Here is a 21974-nt window from a genome sequence, read left to right as displayed (position 1 = left end):
AATGTACTTCTTTAGCTAAATACACAATTTCAAAGAGTGTGCTGCAGATTTAGCATTGCACTTCTATAACATTGACACTCAATGGACAAAAAAGGATCAAAATTGATGCAGCAGGAGCAGAGATATCTTTTTTATTCCACACATTCTTCTTCCTTGTCGAAACCTGCCGCCTACATTACCCACAAAGCAACTCGACTGCTGACAGTTTGGTCGGAGATTCAGGTGTGTTATTCTACTAGTGGCTAATGTAGCCCTGAGCTTCTAGCCTCAAGCAGAGGTCTGATAAACAAGCTCACTTTTTTCTAACTTCAGCCCCAACTGACACTGACTCAAGTGACATTTCTTGAGGCAATTTATCAGATTGCACAGCTCCTTCTGGAGCCATAAAAAGCTGTATACAACCTTTTCCACATGTGTAGTAGTACGCCCCAAGACCTGTAAACAGACTTTGATGTGTAAAACCAGGGCTCTTCCACTTTAAAACTCGTTGGATTATCTGAAAAATTATTGTCAGAAAACTGTAAACAGAGCTGTTTTTTCTCAGCTCATGAAATGCTGTTGTTTCGGAGATACATGTTTTTCACAGGAAGGCAACTGTATTTGGCTTTGGAACCCAAATGTTACAGTAACTCCCTTTTCTTTGCCCTTTGACAGTCTTAACTGTTATAGCCAGCCATTACACAAATACAAATTTTAAAAAGACTGCAGTACATTTTCTGTTGTCAAATTGCTTGGCCCAAAAAGCGCAAACACTGTCCATTTTTTTTTACACTTGAACAAATGGTCATGGGAACCAAAATGACATAATTAAAAGTTTGAGATGAACCGTACTTTGAGAATGAGTTTTAAACACATGCTTACGTCCAGAGGTCGGGATATGAGTAGTTTGATGTTTTATGGGCTAAATGTGCAACACTCCAAATGCCATAAACTGCCACTATCTAACAGCTACAATCAAATCACCAGCTTGCAAACTCACCAAACTGGTCACAGATGCTCTCGTTCTGCAGCAGGGCAGGATGTTCAAAGGTGTCACGGCAGTACAGGATCCTCGTGCTACCGCCCAACGCAGCGATGCCGCCCAGCGCTAGCACCGTGTGGTCTATGAGCAGAGAGGACGGCTGCTCTCTGAGCCGTGCCAAAACTGACCGGAAACGGCAATACTGGGGGTAACTGAGGACCAAAACTTTACGCCCATCCTCCTCCTGGCCTGAAAAACACACAAAATACAAACACAATGTTAGAAGGTACACAGAGATTATACATAGTTAAATTCGACATTGAAAAGGGGAATCTTTGTAGCGAAATAGAGAATGTTTTGTTTTCCAAGTGAGAATGGCAGCACTTAATTTTACATGACACATTCACTCTACTATTTCTCTTCAGATTTTATTACTTTATTCCCTCTCATAGATCATTCTTTGGCTACCATTATATTCTGGCACATGAGCTGCCAGAGTGCTGTGAATATGATTCTTTTACTCCTTACTATTGGCCTTAAATGGCAAGGTAATGTTTGAGATCTTAAAGTTTATTGTACTGTCACTTTTAGTAAGTATCATATAAATCTCAAGAAGGTAAATATGGGATTAAAAAAACCCCAACAACACAGAAACTTTTCATGTACATATTGCTTTGAGAGATTATTTTTATTTTAATGAATCATTCCCGGAAAGCAACTTATATCTTCGCTAAATGCTGCTTTGTCCATTATCAAGCAATACCCTGATTTTTCAACAGTTCCCATACAAAATATATTTATCTCTCTTGCCACCTGATATCCCATCCCAATGATCTCTCTGCGTGTTTCAGGAAAAACACATTCAGGAAGCAACAGGCTCTAACTTTGCTGTATCACAGTGACTTTAAATAGTTAAGATGCAAGTTTCATTCACACCATTTCCCTGAAATTTTACATGTCACCAAACTGACAGAACACCCATTCATGTCAAGAGGAAGAGGATGAGAAAGATGAATGTCAACAATTGTCAAATGTCAACTCTAATTGCTTGATATTTTGATTGTCAAGTTTTTTAAATAAGCAAGTTCGAGGAGAATCCTCAGAGCTATTTAGACTACGTATGTGTGAATGGGTGTTTGCGTACATGCATGTGTGTGTGAGAGAGAAACAAAGACTGTCTGTCTCACAACTGTGAGTGCACGTTACAGTTTTTCATCTTGCTTTAAGATCTATGGCCTCTAGTTTGATTTTAATAATTAGGCACAGTTGGTTGATATTTTTACTCAGGTATGGAAACCTCCCATTACAGCCAGACTTTACCATCACATTTGGTGTGTTGTTTCTGATGTGGGTGTGTAATTAATATTCTAATGACAGCATTAAGTTTGAGTGATGCATTATCACCTAAGACAACTAACTGTCAAAGAAACCTCTGGACAGGAAGTACAGACTGAGCTGGCACATGCCACACAAGCCAGGAAGATATGCTGATACACAAATCAAACTGGTAATATTATACCATGTATAGTACGAGTCATTAGTCACATACTCGTAATGAAAATGACAACATGCTGATGCTTAGCAGGTATATTGTGTACCATGCTTACCAACGTAGTGTGTCATTAGTTTTGTGGGTATTTGGCCATAAACAAAAGTATTGGACACATTTTGACCTGATGGCAGCTAAGATAAAGTCATACCATTACAATGCTGATTGTGATAAAAAATATCACGAGTTAGTACCGGAAAATCTTAAAACTTTAGTGACGTCAGAAATTAGAGAGCAGAATTATATGTTAAAGTCCCTTTAAAGTCAAACCTAGCAGGACTACAGGACCTGACATGATAAACTAGGTGCTCAGCAAGTAAAATACAAAACATCAAAATATACAATTTTACAACCACAGTCACACCTAATTTACAATAAAAACTATCATGTGCTCAATCATTACCCCTTCCTAAAACCAACCCCCCAGCCCCTCCCCTTCCCAACAAAGCTATGCAATCAAAATCCTTAACAATATATGTTGATGACATTTTCCCCTGCATAATTCTTGCCTCTAACACAAATACTGAACCAACAAACTATAAATGTTATTTAACGTAGCCTCTTTATTTTGCTTCTATAAAACTCTCGCATAGAGTATCGTCTCTTGGATGTTGTGCAAATGACAGAGTTAGCAGTTAAGGCTACAGGTTAGTAATGCTGATTAAAATGACAGTTCTTATGCAGTCTGACTCACTATAACAGAACATCTCCTACTGTACCACCCACACACAGTAACAAAACTATTACCCAAAGCTTAAGACATCTTGTTTTGTCTGAACAGTCCAAATAACAAATACCAAAGAAGACTTAGAAAACCTGCATATATTGACATTTAAGAAGCTGAATAAGCACATACAACTTACTAATTGATTAACTGACTTATAGTGTGAGCTCTACTATAATAAGATAAATGAATATGAGGTGACTTTATATGACCAAATACAATATGATAAGTTCTCTGGTCCAAAGCTCCCATGGGTGTGTTGTTTCTAATCTTCTACTATGGTGATTACATGATAATAAAATGACATCTCAGCACAACACAGTACAGTACTGCACAATGACTGGAAACTGGCCAAATCATAATACATAGACAAATTATGCATGTGCATTGTTCATTAAAGCTTTAGTCAAATGTCACACTTGCTCTCAGAGACTATTGTTTGAACGTAGAGTGCCAATATTTTTCTAGCTTACAAAGCCGACTACACGGTTCAACAGTTGATGAAGCAGAGTCAGGCAGTTTGAAACACGATTTCTACATGAATTATTCACTGTCCCGTCTGCTTTTAAAAAGCCCTTGGACATGAATTTCTGCTGGTAAGTTAATATTTCAAGGGTGGCTAACTAGCAAGCTTTTCACCTTGCCTTCCTAAAGACAAAACAGTCAGGATCTATTTTAAAAATGCATTTCCCCCTCTTTGGTGTTATTTTATCAATCTGGAGGCTGATAAATGTACAGCAGAAACAAGGCAGGAAGGACACCATTCATAACATATTTACAGCAGCTGCATTCCCGACAATCAGCGTAATTAGTTCCACTGTACTCCAGTAGGACAACCACTTCTAAAGAAATTCTTAAAACCACTCATACAGCACGCACGCACGCACGCACGCACGCACACACACACACACACACACACACACACACACACACACACACACACACACACACACACACACACACACACACACACACACACAGTCTATATGCGGAGGTAGGTGCCACAAAGCCCACAGGTGTATAAACACACATATTGCACATGCATATCACACTGCAGACACGCACATTTATCAAAGATTGCAGTTGTCGTACGCAATTACAGCTCAGAGGTAAAACCAGCTTTGTTTCCAAATGTCAGGGATTTGATTGTAAGCGGTCACTGTCAGACCTGCTCTTTCTCCCAAGGACCCTCACAGCATTTCACTTGATTAGATTCAATTTGGAGAGAGAGCCGCAGGGCATTAATAACTGTACAAAGGTGTTGGAAAGTATGAATGTTGGCATGTGTGTGTGTGTGTGTTAGTGTGTGTGATGTATATTGAGTGTATGTACACTTTAAAAATCCTTTTGTTCTCACAGCCCGACCTTTCAAAATAAAGGGCGTCCTTATCTTTACCTAGGCTTTCTAATTGGTTGGGGCTGTGGCTCCATCACTGGAGAGCTGGAAGACACTATGAGCTTATTATGCAATTTGTTTCTCTCTCTTAGGTTCTATTTTCTTTTTCTTCAGTCTGTAAGTCATCTCCTGGTGGTAGTGTCGCGTGTTGATCAAACAGCTGTGGTGTGGCAGATTATTTTCAGAACACGCTGTAAAGCTCCTGACCTCATAAACTACAATAGTGTCAGGATCATAACTGCTCTGTAGGACAGCTGACATTATTATAACAACTCAGTGGGTGCAGCACTCAATACATTCCAATACAATACAACTTACAGTAAACTGATAAAGTATACTAAAAGGTCCTCTGTGGCTTTAGAGGAACTGTGCAAAGTCTGAAAAAATAACCATGATGATGTCATGGTGATGTCATCAGGGTTACTGCAGCTTGGGCTTGCACACATGTGGTATGGATTATAAAAGACATGGGGGTTTACGAGCCAAGAGAGCCCTAATGAAAGACACTATCGGGTTGCATTGTGGGAATTGTAGGATCCAGTGTTTTTGGAGCTTGACTCATGCTAGGGTTTAAAAGTCACTATATTTCTGCCTCTACTGCTTCAATTTGGGCAGTTCTTTTTTTTTTTTAATCTGTCTCTTGTGAGTCCCCCAACTTTGTATAAGTGCAATACTAAATTCCTGAAATACCCCCTTAATTTGTATTGTCTTAAATTCCTAAAACAGTAGTTAACAAAGGACTGAACAAAAATGAGAAAATAATCAGAGCAATACAATACAAAACAGGTTAATAAGATGAACAATCTGTACTATACAGGTTAGTTTTTAGCTGTAATTTAAAAATACTGACAAATATTTCACATTATAGTTAGCTTGTGCATATGGTGCCATAAATAGAAATGTTTGTTCTCCTTTTGATTTGATTGATCAGTTCTGCTATGTGTTATTTTTGCTTCTTGTGGTAACTTTCATATTGTTAGAGTCACAGTAGTAGCAGCTAGTTGAAGACACCAAAATACTGTAGGTTGGAGCTCTGCCATGCAAGGCCTTATGTTATTTTGAAAATCAATTCTAAAATGTACTGATAGTTGAAAGAAACAAAAGCAGGAGGGATATTAGCAGACGTCTATAGTCCTATTTAGAAGTCTGGCAGCAGAACTTTGTTTAAGCTGTAGACACTTCAAGGATGACTGAGTTACTCAAGTAAAAAATGCATTACAATAATGTAACCAGGATGTGACAAAGGCATGAATGAGTTTCACTGTGTCTTGAGATGACAGGATATGCGGCTGATCTTACTAACATTCCTGAGATTAAAGAAGCATGACTGAACCAGTTTTGTAATATGCAAATTAAAATGCAAGCATGAATCCAAATTTTTATATTTTCAGACACAGAAACTACATGATGGGAGCAAGAATCCAGACATTTTTTAACTGCTTGTGCAACGGGTTAGGACCGAAATGTATGTTTCTACTATCCATCCCCTGATATATATACAAAATGGACGATCTGCTAAACTCATTTGTGGACTAAAATACCTTCAAAATCCCCTCAGTTACAGTACATAGAGGGTTTACACGGCAAAGCTTTCTTTCTTTATTCACAGAAACATGCTCATGCTACAGGTGTTTGACCAGAGGTGGCATCGAAGAAACTACAGTGAATTAATATAGTATATACTGGGGTGGCTTTGTAGGATTGTGCTTTGTTATGAATCATGGCCCAGGGAATAAGATGGATGCACAAATGAAAGGTAACTGAACTCAAAGAAAGTTATATCTGTTGATTTTCTGAAGACAAAAGCATACAAACATCTGTCACTCTGGGCAGCAATATAATTCTTCCAGCACCTCTTTTAATCAAAAGATGTGTTTTTACACATCTTTGAAGATGTGAAATAGAACGACTGTACAGCAGAAAAAAGTCAAAGACCTTACTGCTAGATTTGCTTGTATTGATTTACTGGTTTCCAGGCAGCCACAGTTAACTTGCAGAGACTTAAAGGTTGCTAATAATACATTTAGTGATACATCACTGAGAATTAATTACATTTCTTCTTTGATGCGTTTAAGCAAACAAGGAAAATTGAGAGTCGTCTGCCAAACGGCAACTTTTATGTCTGTCTGGTTCCTGTCTGTCTTCCTCTCAAAATTACACATAATGAATGTGCTAAAACATACACAAGTAATAATATAGTCCTTTAAAAACACAAAACATTGCACTACTGTATCACACTACACTGTAAGCGACTCTACTGCAGTCCACAGCAGACTGGTAAAGTCATCAGCTACAGCAGCCGTCATGTGAAACTCTGCACAGTAACATACAGATCTCAATTTACTTCAACATAGTTAAATGTAATGTAATATATACACACATTGCTTCATATATGACAAAATTATATTGACCAATGCAGGATGGATTTGATATTTGTGGGGGAAATATTCCAGTGAGCCATCTCTTCCTTTGAGGACAAACGCTTGGTAAAAAGGGAAGAGAGGAGACTGTACACTAATGCAACCATTCTCAATATGAGAGAAATAGGAGTAGAAATAAATATGATGAGAACAAGGTCTGACTGCATTATACCAGTAAGAATTAAAGAATATTCTGTGTAATTACACCAAAGGAAACATTTCTGTTTCTCTTTCATAACAAGCATGATATATAATCTCAGAAAAGATCTCAGAAATGCCGCATACTCATTAGCTGTGGTTGAAGCAGCTGCTTTGCTGGATGTATAGCTAATGCATGGTAGATGAAACATCATTGATATTATTGAATTTCAAACCAGAAATATAAAAAGGGCGATCTATGCTGCATATCTGAGATCCTCTGCATTTATTGGAGAATTTCTGCAGCGGCTTTGCAAGTTGGCACTAAAAGTAGTCATAATATGAGGGCTGCTGATGGTTAAAAGCAGATCTATGCTGGCTAATTAAAAGCCAAATGTGACTCATGTAAACTGTGTCATTTACATTCAACCAGGCTTAAAAATATTCAAACTGCCCACACGCTCTGACAAGATCTTTCAGGCAAGTATGCTCATTTCTCTTGTCACAGACGAGCAGGAAAAAGCTGAAAACCATTACTCTCATGCTCGCTGTCACCCGCTGTAGTTCTTAAATCACTCACTCGGCTCAAATTTGCTGTTGTCAACATTTCCACATTATCTGCTCGGCCAAGGAATTTACTGGATCCCCCTGCAGCTTTTGTGGGGTTGGCGAGAAATGGCAAGGCATGTAACCCAGAGCCAATAATGTCACTTTCATATTTGATGTGTTTTTTTTTTGCTTCTTTTTTTTTAACACCAAAACAAGTCTAAAAGCTTTAAAAAAAAAATAAAAAAAAAAATAACCTAAGGTAATAAGTAATACATTGGTGAAGAAAAGAGGGAAGATGGTGAGGAAAAGGTGAGAGGAGAAGGTTCTTGTTTGGTATTCTCACTTCATCCTGCAGGCTCTCTGCTCTGTATTGATCCCTGAGGTTGCCCTGTTTCCATTTAGCCTCTTCTCATAATATATAACACATCTGTGATTCATCCACCTTTTCTCTCTCTCACTTGTCAATGGGGGGACAGGACACTGAGAGGGTCCATATAAGCAGCAGCAGGCGCCCGATCTGGCTATTGGTTTCATGTTATTGAAACCTGACCAAATAAAGAAGGAACAGCATCTGTCAATGACACCAAATGAAAATGATGCGTGGGGAGATGAAGGCGTCACATTTTTACTCGCGTTAACCTTGTGTTTTGGACGATGAAATAAATGAATTGCATTTGCATGATTCATCGCTTGTCCAATCTGTGAATGACTACTCAATCTCAGATAAAACAAAATGTGCTAGAACATTTGGCTAATTGCATGCTAGTCTGTGCAGTAAACAAAATCACATTAATCATGCGGAGGATGCGGCAGCAATACATCGCTGTATTGGAGTAAAACAAAGCAAAGTGATCACACAGTGTGTCACTAACACTCAGCTAATTTGGCTCAAAGGGAGTAGAATTTGAAATAATATTTCAAATGTATTTAATGGATCTGCATTGAATAACATACTGTGTGACTCAGTGGCCGGCCATCCGTCATCAATATCACATCAGTCACAGACATTGACTCGCCTTTCCGCTGCTCATCATATCAGCTGCAAGCTGTGCTCTCACACAATGTACACAGCACACATCTCTTTAAAGAGATACTCCACCTAAAATGTAGGCCTATCTTTTTATCAATTGATCAAATGGGGCGATATGGCTGATTAGTATAATTTTTGTGAATTTACCCCTGGGGATCTTATTAATAAGCTTTTTTCCATTATCAATATACAGTATCATGATATGGCAAATGTAAAAAAAATTATCAAATTGATAATCTAGCTGCCATAATCAATGCTTTTTACAGTATAATAACAATGGATTGCAAACCGACTCTGCATTTCCTATCAGCTCTATGAAGGTTTTCAGAAGTCCACTTTAAAACTAATTCACTTTCTTGGATTATCAGCATCGTTTTCAGTGAAAAAGCCCTAAAAATCCACTTTACACTATTGCTGAAGGATTTAGGGAAAAAAATCAAATTGTGATTTTCCTCCCAGATATTGTGAGTATGATTCGATTTGGGATTTTTTTTTTTTTTGCTACATATTGCACCTTCTACAATCATGTTAAATAAAGTAATTAAAAAAATGTAAGTGAAAAATCCACTGAAAATAGGACATTTCTGTAAACAATCTGTGATATGTAACATCATTCCAGCATGTATCTTATGAAAAAACAGCAGGCCTTGACCTAGAGGTGGGTTATTATATATCAAAGTACTGAAGTGACACTCATCATCAACTTTTTCATCATAGTTGGCCAATATAATAATGAAAAGAGGAATAAAAATTGATAAATCAAATGTTAGACCAAACAGTGAACTAAATATTTCACATTCGATTAATCGCAGTCTTCACGATTAGCTAAACCCATTCTTACAAATCGCGATTACAATTTGAAAACGATTAACCGTTCAGCCCTACTGTACACTATACTTGCTCAGCACTAAAAGGCAGACAGACAAAGTTAGCAACTAGCTGGTGAACATAGTGGAGCATTTAGCGGTTAAATTGACAGATATTTTTCGCAGGATTTGGTGGAGACCAAAAACAGACCTAAAAGAGGAGTGAGTATTGAAATTACATTTTCTAGGTGGCCAAAAAACATGACTCCAAATGAATGCTACTGTTGCTCCGTGACTGCTGGATGCGTACAGATGCAACTGTTTGCTAACACATGGTTACAGTAGATTCCAATGATAAGTTCTCAGGGTGGAAATGAAGTATCACGTCTCCACAGAAATTTCTCAGCAGCAAAATCAACGTATTTTATGTCCATTTGTAAACTCAGTATGTTCCAAACATTTATACTTTCACCAACATATTTACATTTTAACACACATCGCTGTAAAGTATGGCTGTCTTGAGTCTGTTTATTTTGAAAGTAACTGTTTAAGTGACAAACCAGGAGCATGTAAACTACATCAAAATGTCATGCTTATCAGAGGAATGGGACACTTGCAGGATATTTAGTTGTATTTTGGTAAAGATATGACACACTGAGCTTACAAATGGAAAGTGTAGAAGTGGTTTAGGCTGCAGGACTGCGCTCCGTGCTGGACAAACTTTTTGAATCTGATATTAAAAAGACTCGGCATTATCAGATACAATGGATGGAGTAGGACTTTAAGAGAGATCTGGCTTTTACATTCACAGGCCATGTCTGTGCGCTAATTCTTCAAAGATAATCATATTCCCACAAAAGGGCACTAACACCCAGAGGAAATGTTCTATTGAAACTATACAGAGGGCAGAGAGAGGGAGAGTAACACTCACAGAAAGTAATACATAGAAATAGAGAGAAAGAGAGCCCTCCATGCATGCTGGCTCCTGTTCTTAATTATAGTAAAGCACTAAAGTGCCTCATTCATTTCAGCAGGGTGGGGCAGTGGCCTGTGACAAAGAAAAAAAAGGAAGAAACATTTATATAATTTTCACCTCAATTTATTCAAGTGTGCAGCACAGGAATTGAGGACACACAGCTATGCGTAGAAAAACAAGCGTGCGCGCGCGCGCACACACACACACACACTCATAAGAACTGTACACACACACACACACACACACACACACACACACACGCATAAACACAGAGAAAACTCAACTTCCCTCAGCTTAATTCCATCCCAGATGTTCTTGTGGTTAACAGAGGGGGGGGGATGGCCGTACCACATTTTCAAAAACACACACCCATATTAAATGTTTTCAGTTAAACAGAGAGAAGAGAAAAGAAGAAGAGAAGAAACAACACAAGCACTTTCCTCCAGTTGATTTATGTGATTCTATTACATTAAACATTCTTTCCCCTGAGCAGGCTCAGCTCCCTAGCAACCATCGCTCGCAGCCCTAATGTGTCTGGCACGGGGCCAGGGAAAGCTGCCTGCCTTATTGATTGCCAGATTGAAAAGTTTGCATTTAATAGGTCCTGTATTACATGAAGGAATTATTCAGAGGGACTCCTTGTCAAAAAAACCAAATTGGTTCTTTTGACTATCAAGAAACAACGGGGACCCTGTAACAAATCTATCACAACTATCAGAAAAGCTCCAAAGTGCCCCTTTTATGCTTGAAATTATACGTAGCTTTGGCCCCTCAGAATTACCCGAATCATGAGGAAGAGAAGTTGAAACCGTGATTACTTAGAGGCCACATTGCCTTAAGATGAGGAAGACAAGTTTGTGCCATGTTGATCCCCTTTGGTGTAGTGATGGATTGGCCCTAAACACTGTTCGCTGTCTGGTCCCCGGCTGCATCCTGACTAATGAAAGACTACTGCTGGGTTTTGGGGATCAATTCACTTATGGCGCAGTCAATTCAGAGAGTAAAAACAAGCTGCTCTGCAAGAACCCGAAATGTGCAAATACCACAGGGAGCAAATTTAATCAACTATCTTTGGTTGCAGAAATATAGCTGCTTTTTGACTAGACAAACAAGTGAAACCCCTCTCAGTGTCTCTTTCCCTCTCCTCAAACAAGCTTAAAAGCTTTTACACCCAGGTGATGATACTCTATCTACTATGACGGCCACTCTCATTTGTCACGCAGCTCTGTTCGACACAAACTCAATTGAGCAGCTGTGATCAGAGATCTCAGAGGTTGTCACCGACAGAGAGAAAGGGGGATACATGGAGAGTTTCCTCGGCTCAGCCTGGAGTAGACAGCCTTTCAGACAATATATATCCTCATCCTGCAGAATGAAATGGATGACATCTTTGCCTTTAAATGTATCTTTAATGGGACAGCAAGTTCCCATTTAAGTGAGTTCTGCAGGAAGGTTAGAGCAAAGGAGGGAGAGGGAAAGAAAAAAAACATCTTATCAGGAGATTGGGAATTGGGTCAGGCAAGGAATTACATGCCATTCTAGATCAAAGTTGCCGTGTGTATTTCCTCAAAGAAGGGCCCCTCATTATCAACGCAGACTTAATTCTTAGGGTGTACTGTGTAAAAGGAAACATGATTTAATATGTTTTCAGTAAAAGAATGAAGCACAAAAAGAGCAGGAGGGGGGGAAAGGAATAATACTAGAGGCTATTTGAGACAGGCATGTTTCCCAATGGTAAAACTGTAATGAGAAAGAGAAGGGGGGAGGGATGTTTGTTGGAGATGTTTAGGGGGGGGGTTGTCATTCAGCATGGCTCCATTGTGAATTCCTGTCATTATATAAGAACCTCTCTCTCTCTCTCTCTCTCTCTCTCTCTCGCTCTCTCTCTCTCTCTCTCTCTATCGTCAAATCTGTACTGAGGAGGAAGGCTTTAAATAAACAGCACGTAGAGTTTAGCCAACTGGAACCCTTTTCAATAATTACATTCAGCACAATACTCAATTTACATTGCATTTATTTAGCTGGAGGACTTGACAATGTGGCAAAGAAAAGAGTGACATTAGCAGTGAATGATAACAACTAGAGCGGTGCGCTTCCCGAGGGGAGACGTTTTAGTCTGTGGCTTAGAGGAAGACTTTACAGATAGCAATATGTCATTAAAAACCAGCACCATCTGTTCAGATTTCTTGTTTATGTGCCATCGTTGATATAAAGCATATTGAACATACAAAAGCAAATCCCAGAAATGCAAACTGTAGGATTTTCTCTGTGCACGTAATTGTGATTACACATTCTAACAGCGCCACAAAAAAAGAAAACAACAACCACTAACAATTGTTTTCTCTCCACAGTCCCTAATAATCTCCGTTTGAAGTTCCCCAGTTCGCTTCTGCACAAACTGTTTTCACAAGATGGCTTGTGTTATTCATTTGACACACACAGTATTTGGCTAAACAAGCAGGTCATTTCTGATAAAGTGCGACCAGCTTGTCTTTAAACTCATTCATTCCAGATTACAGAACACAACCTCTGATGTGGCAAACCTCTGCTTTAACAACAGCGCTGTAATCATTGTAATACAGCACATACAGTGTTTGTAGCTGCTTGTCTCACATTGCACAGGAAAGATAAGAACTTCAATGGAGAATATCTACCCGCTCTGATAACAAGTTTATGTTCATTGGTCACTCAATGCTTTTTATTAATATAAAGTCCAATAATAAGGAATAAGAATAAGTCCAATATGAGCTAAAAATGACAGTAGGAGATATTTTTTGTTTAGGTTTATTTTGTGAAACCCATCCACGGACTGTTATGTATTTTGTATATAGTATAATAACACAGTGAGGAGAGACATGACAACTACATGAATCATAGAAATTATTTGGCAGAGGCTTCTGTTGTCTAAAACTTGCCAGTAATAATGATGAGGCTGTAAGTGATCAAATTTGTAACTGGAATCAATTTGCTCCTCATGAAAGCTGAATATACACATACATACATACATACAGTACATACATACATACATACATATATGCAGTATATAATACTGAAATATCAACTTAGTTTACTGGATCTATTTATCTGTATGCAATCCTCAGCATACTCAGCTGTTCTTTCTCACATTTAATAATTATCTTTAGCAGGATTAATAAAGGTTACACCTACCACAATGGAACAAAGTGATTCTGTGACTCGGCCATTGTTAACTGTAGATAATCCTCTGACACATCAGATGAAACAACAGCTTTCCTTGAGTTATGGCTGAGGGGAACATCAGGGATAAAAACAAGACTGGCTGAATGCCTCTCATTTTGCCAAGTGCTCCTGAGGCCAGTACATAACAAGGAAATGGACTGACAGGTTGAAAAAGAGGACAGAGAGGCATCAATGATCTATTGTTTGCAGCCACGGGGCTCTTTCCAACTCGTCTGGCAGTCAATACATCAAAGAAACTCAAATATATTACACCATCTGCACAGAGATATTTTACAAATACAAATTACGTCATTTGTATTTCTTTGGCTTAATAAAAGCATTGAGAGCAGTTATGTACCCAAGTAAGTATGTGTGAGCATGCAGCACGCGCGCACGCGCACACACACACACACACACACACACACACACACACACACACACACACACACACACACACACACACACTGCTCCCACCAAAGGTCTGGAATCTATCAAAGCCCCTATTGCAATTACCTTTCAATGCTGGAAAAATGCATTACCTCTGTTCTGTGAAATGAACACTGTTATTCCTACAAGGCTAGAAGTCTATCTTCCACACTGTGCACTACAGTACAGTATGTATCCTGCAGCCAGGCTATGTGACCCTCTTGCATCAGTACTGCCTTACAGATTATGACAGATATTAAGTCGATGTTGAGAAAGCTGATCTGCAATCAGCGGCGAGAGCTGTTTTTTAAGTTGGCATAGGTCTGACTGAAAGTGTTTTTCCAATACTGTAATGCTAAGGTAGAGTTAAATGGGTATTTAATGTTAGAGCACATTTGTTCACACACCCTTGCATACTGTGGAATCAAAGTTATAATTATCAAAGTGCTCAGCTCAGTCTTATAAAATCATGTAGCCACAAAGCTTGAATTAAGTGAGCTATTCAAGTAAGAGATAGAAATAGATCTTTTACACTTACATTAAATTGGAAACTCACAATAAACTGGTATAAACTAATTGTACAGACAGCAACAACAACAGAAAATCACCCTGTGACCAGTCACTAAGTAAATCTTTTGTTTATTGTTGACGTCAGTATCAAATGAAATGTATCTCCACTCTCTACTGTAGATTCATTTGTTCAAGATAATGCAATAACCTGAATCATGTTCATGTGCCTTTATCAGAAACAGTTGAGCCCATGCTGGTTATATTTAGTGGTGGAAGAAGCATTCAGATCCTTATCAATATTACACGTAATACATGTAAGTATTATTAACAAAATGTACTATAAGTATGGCAATTAAAAGTACTTAGGCTATTATTACACTTATTTAGTACTCAAAATTGCTCCTGTGAGTATACTCATATATTCATGGATTGTGATTACTGCTGCATTAGTGTATAAGTAGCATGTTACTGTTGTAGCTGGTTGAAGTAGTGGGTAGTTTGGGTAGTTTAATATGTAAAAAAGCAGTGGAATTACATATTTGTGAGTAAAATCTTAATCTTTGAAGTAAAGTGACTAAAACGGACAAATAAAGTTAGTGAAGTAGAAGTATGAAGTAGCATAAAATACTCAATTTAAGTTCAAGTACCTCAAATCTGCACTTAAGAACAGAACTTGAGAAAATTAGTTACATTCTACCACTTCTCAAATTCATTTCACAATATGTGATATGTCTCCTTGTGTATTTTGAACTTCAAGTCCTTTTGATATGCACAACAGGGAGGCAAGAAGAGGACAGTTTTACATGCATTCATAAAACAGATGGACTGGCACGCTCATAAAATATGCAGTTATTAATTGTACAATCTGTGATGTGTAGAAGGCCTACTGAGCGGCACAATATAAATCTATCTGAAGGCAGAATGTCAACACAGAATATCAGGGAGACATGGTACAAAAAGCAGTTCTGCACTGAAATATTGATGTTGCAGTAATTCTTGAAATGAGCATCTAATCTAGAAATCTCTCCCAAAAGGCTGTTGGTTGGGTAATACTTAAGTGTGAGTCAGAGTGTACTAACTAGAACTAGCAGGCAATTTGTTTAAGATAAGAAACACACAATCTCAGATAAAAGGTAATGATTCATGCAAATGTAAGGCTTTTCATAATAAAAGAATCATAAAAAAATAATATGAAATAAATCTATGAGGAAATTTGTTTTAGAAGCAGACGAGCTAGTGTGTTATGAATGAACCTCACTCCCTTTCTGTCTATTTAAGATGCCTGGCAGAGGTCACATCAATAGCATCTCTGTTGTTCCAGACCTGACTAATGGAGAGAAGAGAGACACACAACTGTTGTTTCAGACCTCGCTAATGGAGAGACGGAGCTCTTCATTTCCTCTGAGGCCATTCTCATTGTTTAACCATCCACCAGCCTTCAGCCCCCTCCCTCGTGCAAGTCGGAAAACACATTATGTGACATTCCAGAAATAAAATAACACAAATTATTAATGAATATAGCTATCCGAAGAAGCTGAATTTGATTACGGTGCGAGCCATAACAGGATATGGCTCGGGTGTTGGGTGGGTGGTCTCTCTCTCTCTCTCTCTCTCTCTCTCTCTCTGTGTCTCTCTCTGTGTGTCTCTCTCTCTCTCTCTCTCTCTCTCTCTCATTCAAATTCGAGGCATGCTCGAACATCTAATAGATTTTTCCACCCCGACACACAATTTACTGCTTACAGATTTAGAATTCTCTGGCTTCCGGCCAGTCAGAAGTGAATTAATGATATGAGCACATCAGCGAGGAAAAACAGCTTGTGATTCTCTCTCCTACAGGTCTGAGCATAATGAAGAAGATACTGCCATAAACCCTCCCAACACCACCAAACAGAAGAAGAAAAACATACCAGGAAAAGAGAGAATGAGGGGCGGGGGTGAGAGAGGCACATAATCAATACAAACACTCCATTAAATTACTTCAAAAGAGATTTTGGACAGTTTGTAGAATTAGCTCTGCGGAAAAAAAGCAGAAGGGGAAGCAAATATGTTTGAGGGGCGGAAAGCAAACAAGTGCAAATAATACAATATGCCACATATTCTGAATGGAGGAATACAGTAAAGCGTCTTACAAAAGCCTTCTTTTTCTGTTGGAGTCACAACATACCATTACTCTTGTAACACCGCGGCACTTTCTCTTTATCCTTTCCAAAAAAACGCTTTACTCCTTCCCACGTTGCAGTAAAAAACATTACACATTTTCATGTGTGATAGTGGCTCAAAGTCCCAAATATTGTTCTGTATTGTCACCAAGACAAATCAACCATGAGGAGACAACATCTGTCTGTTTCCTTATCACCAGTTCCTGCCCGCATAAACATTCAGTGACGCTCAGAACAGTCTCTGAAAAGGGACAGAATCTACCCTCTACATCAAATTGAAATGTTCCAACTGAAATATTGTCGGGATATCAACTCGGGTATATGTGCCAAGCCTGGCATACAGATCAGATGTTGCATCAGAGGGAAATACAGTGGTTCTATCCTTGAGCGGGTGAGGCTGTAAAGAATCTTGAAATGCAGTGATATCGCTCCGTCCCTCACTGGCCTACTGCACCTTCCAGCTCAATCACTGTACATTTAGCTCAGATCACAGTAATGTACACACCATTATTTTGCTGGTTCTGAGTATAAGGTGTGTGCACACCTGTAAAGCAACATGATTAAAGTAAAGTATTAAAGCTTTAGTGCGTAACTTTTTGATATTAATGAACTTACATTCAAGCCATTGCCAAATGAGTTGCTACAAAGCTAATTAAGACTATCAGCTCTACACAACTCAATGTATTTCTCAGTATGGCTGTGTTCAGAAGATTGTGTCGTCCGGCGACTTTCCCGCGCAGAAACTTGAGTGAAGATAATTACCTCTTCTGAAGAGTCCGTCATGTTTTTTTTCCGGTCACGCGCCGACAGTTTTGTTGTCATTACATTAGAATTCCTCATGGGGGTGGCAAAAACTACACACTATAGCTTTAAAGTATTAATGTCTGTTAAGTCACTATCTATCGCTAAATGAGGTAACAGAATGGTTATTCAGCATATGGCCCACTGATGAAAAACCTTGCATTTGCAGTGTTATGAACTGGGTGTGTGTGGTGACATTACCGGGAAAAATCACAAGCGCTGCACAGTTAGTGACGTGTTTTCCATCACCAAGCAGTGGCTGTTTCGCCAGCCAGAGAAAGTAGGCGAAAGTAACGCAACAGAGTCGCTCTTCAACACACTTGCGTGTGAAGCAGCATACTGTTTTTTTTTCTGTCTGCTAGCAATGCGAGTACATGGTTACCAGTGTTGGGGAAGTTACTTTTAAAAAGTAGTGTTTGCTCGTTACTCGTTACTTCTTAAAAAACTAATCCGTTACTTTACTTAGTTACCCCTTATGGAAAGTAACTTTTTGCTTTACTCGTTACTTTTACGTTACTTTTAAAAGCAGGCATCTCTGGCAGAGACTGAAGTTAATTATACCAAAACTATCTTTGACCATAAAGCCAATCTATGGTTTATCAGTGAAGTGTCTGAACTCCACTGCAGGCTGGATTCACACACAGCTGATTCATTATGAACGAGTCCAGCGCGAGTTGAATGCACATCAGCAGGTCATCAGCGTTAATGTCTGTATCGAGTTGTACCGGTTGGGCCGTGCATTGTCGTAGACACATGCAGCCTCTTTTCTGGAAATCCTTGCGTGTCCGTGCAACCGACACAAGTCCACAGCGGTCCGCTGCGTGTATGTATGAGGCCATCACCACCGCATCCATCTGTGAGGTTGTCAGCTTTGTGTCTGCCTGGCTCAGAGCGCCGTCCAGCAAAAAGCCGACGAAGCTTAAAACGCTCTCAAAAGTTAGCTTTGGCTGCTAACTCGTGTAACGCGTTACACCCAACACTGATGGTTACTATGGCCGGACAAACAAAGAGAAGAGCGATGAATACAGACGATAAAACTTCAAAATCAAGTGAAAGTGAAATCCCAAAACACACCTGCAATTACAGCTTATCACCATTGGTGCCGAAATCTTCGAGATTGTCTTAAAAAAGGCTTCATTTTTGAGTGTGCTGTTGATGTACCCTATTGTCTCACAAGGCAACGCACAAAGAAATTAAGAAGCTAAAAAATTTAATTAATGACAGACTTACAGTGCCATTCTAAAGTTGCAGTGTGTTTAATTTCCTGTTAGTATAATCTGCTGATATTTGTTAATTTCCTATATGCAACTACAAAACTAGTATATAAACTAGGCTATATAGTACAACTATATACTCTATATAATTAGTATGTAGTATGGAATTAGGACACGGTTTATAATACAATTTTGCAGCTCAGTTGGTAGAGAAGGTCATCCATTTATCGTAGGGCTGATGGCTCCTCCTGTCCACAAGTGTCCTTGAGCAAGACACTGCACCCAAAACTGCTCCTGATTTATGTGTATGGAAATAAATATAAGTTACTCTGGACAAAAGCATCTGCCAAATGAATGTAATGTAATGTACTTAGCCTAAAATATACAACATGCACAGTAATAAAGGACAGTTATTATGGATTATAGGAAGAAAATGCCATAATGTCACTTTTTTTTTTACATACAACTGAAGTACGTTTTGATTCAAATCTATCACGTCAAATTTGACTGTGGATATTGATGGAGGCATTGGATCGAAATCATCAATCAAAGCACACCATTTGCAGCTTTTCATACAGCAAAGATATGCATGAATAACATGTATTTCCTTGAATAATAATAACTGACCTTCATTACCATCACTACTGAATATTCCATGAAATTGCTCATTTTACTGGGATATCTAATCCATCATGCACCTTCTACTTTACTGTGATTCACTGTATAAATTTGTTGGGTCAAACAGCAGAATTACAAAGGTTTAAATATGCAGTGGTGCAGGAAGCATCTGATATCTTAAATATGCCATTTGTCAGAGATAAGAATAAACCTGATAATATTACTTTTGTAACTGCATGGTGTCATTTAATTTTCAAAAGGTGGTGCAGCACAAAAATAATATTAAAAGTCAAGGGGCGGGACGGCTGCTTTTGTAATACACTTTTTCGCCTGCATGGTTATATGGGATGTTTCTTCAGAAAGCCCTGATCTTCGCAGTGCTGAGGGATGAACCAGCTACTGATGATACTAAAGGTGAGAGCAGGAGTCAGGAACACCATCTACAGTATGTTCTTTGAATGCAGGAGTCACAAGCTTTGACCTTGTATAATCCTCCACAGCATCTCAACTCACAATCTGCTCACTAGCTTCTGCGCTGAAGGCTTGAATAGAAGACAAGACAGAAAACCTATTGAGCTATTTTGTGAGCAAGAGCAATTCTTTTTTTTTGTTTTATTATTTTCCTTATACAGCTCTCTGTTTCTCCCAGCTAAAGCCAACAAACTGTATCAGCAGATACAGCTCTCCAACACTCGGCCTCGTAGTATACGACCAGAAACCAATTTCGGCAGGCAGCAATGAAAAAAAAAAATCAGGCCAGTTCTCTGGGGAGAGAGGGGCAGAATGTAAACTTCCCTGGCAAGCCATCCCTGGTGGATTGAACAGTAAAAAGAAGCTCTAATGCTCACTCCAGTACAAGATAAACTGAGTGGACAGTTTGCATTACCTGATTAAGTGAATTACTATCCAGATTATGTAAGGACTGCAAAATACAATACATCACTCTTCACTGCACTCGTAGAATATGTTTTTACTGTCCTCTTGGTTTTGAATACTGTAAGTGGGAAACTACAGTACATTTAATGTAATTAAATGTACTTTGTGTTATATCAAGAAGATAATTAATCCTTCAAAACCAATACATACTTAAAGGAAAAATTCAATAATTTGTGAAATACGTTTATCCACTATCTTGCAGAGAGTAAGATGATACCACCCTCATGTTTGTACGGTAAATATGAGGCGACCGCCAGCAGTTGGTTAGCTTAGCTTAGCATAAAGACTGGAAACGGGGAAACAGCCTGGTTCTGTGGCAACAATACCTTGACGTTAGAGGAAGAGAGGAAGAGAGGAAGAGGAAGCCGTTACTGAGCTCAGCTAGTCCCACCAAATTTGTGTAGGGATTAAACAAGCAGGATATGTTTATTTGTGAGCTTTAGATTTGAAAGTAGATGGATTTTGTTACCGTTGAACAGAGCCAAGCTAGCTGTTTCCCACTGTTCTTAGTCTTTGTGCTAAACTAAGCTAACCGGCTACTGGCAGTAGAATAATATTTCCAGTACAGACGTGTTCTCAATCCTCTCGTCTAACTCACGGCAACAGACTGTTGCTCCGTTTCTTTAATTAAACAAATTTAATCATTTTTTGGCATGGTTATTCCTGGTCTCTTTTTAAAACATTGTGTTTCACGGCCTGGCGAAAGCTGGAATTTGAATTATGATACCAATCACCTCTCTGCCTCACAGGTTTTAGAGTCACATCTGTCAATGCTGCAGGACAGCAGCAAAGGTCACTTGTTTCTCTAATTAATTACTTTACTTTGTGCGGGCATCTTTGGTTTCACTCTTTATGCATTTCTGAGGACACTTTCCAAAGTATAATGCTCCATGTGTAGTGCAGATCAAGAACAATACAATTGTCATCTGCAATTTCAGACATACACATCGCATAGTATTTTTCATATGTTGCCTGTGAGACAAAATACATAACAGTGCATTTATTTCACATTGGCAGCGTGCCAGGAAAAGTAAGGATACACACAAAAAAAGAACAGTTACCCTCAATAACAATGGCACACTTTATTGCTCTTTAGCTCACAATGGTTTTCTGTGCAGCTTGTGGTATTGCTGCAGTATCCTGTTATGGGGAACAATCCAATTCCTCTGACATGGTTACAGATCAAGCCGAGAATAACAATCAGCAACTACATCATTCAAGTAAAACAGCGAGCAGCCACTATGGGCTATTCTGTTTATAAATACAATACAAAAAAGAGCGAATAGAATGTATCATAAAAAAATCTGTTTAGTCACTAAGCCAATATTACACAGAATTACAGACATTCAGCTACAGGACGCTTTAAGGGTACTTTTATATCTGATCTGCTGCTGCTGTGGCATGAATATTTCATTCCGGTAGTCAGCAGCATTGCAGTGGCATATTTCAAATTTCTATGCAAACCCGTGCTCAGAGTAACGTGCATTTGCCTTGATGAATTAGTGATCTCTCTCACTCTCCCAAACTTTCGGCCCCGCTCATATTGTTAGACTGTCAACAACT

General features: G+C 38.8%; 1 protein-coding gene across 1 annotated transcript in view; it reads right to left on the bottom strand.

The window, feature by feature from the left end:
- The window catches only part of arid5b (AT-rich interaction domain 5B), a 76024-nt gene that overhangs the window by 40771 nt on the left and 13279 nt on the right, over positions 1 to 21974 (bottom strand). Inside the window, exon 4 of the mRNA XM_031308838.2 lies at positions 980 to 1210. Coding sequence (XP_031164698.1) covers positions 980 to 1210 — 231 coding nt within the window. The remainder of the gene's footprint in view (positions 1 to 979; positions 1211 to 21974) is intronic.

The sequence above is a fragment of the Sander lucioperca genome, chromosome 15 (genome assembly GCF_008315115.2).
Source record: "Sander lucioperca isolate FBNREF2018 chromosome 15, SLUC_FBN_1.2, whole genome shotgun sequence".
Classification (NCBI taxonomy): Eukaryota; Metazoa; Chordata; class Actinopteri; order Perciformes; family Percidae; genus Sander; species Sander lucioperca.
Note: the sequence above shows the minus strand (reverse complement) of the source record. Positions and strands in the feature narration are given on the sequence as shown.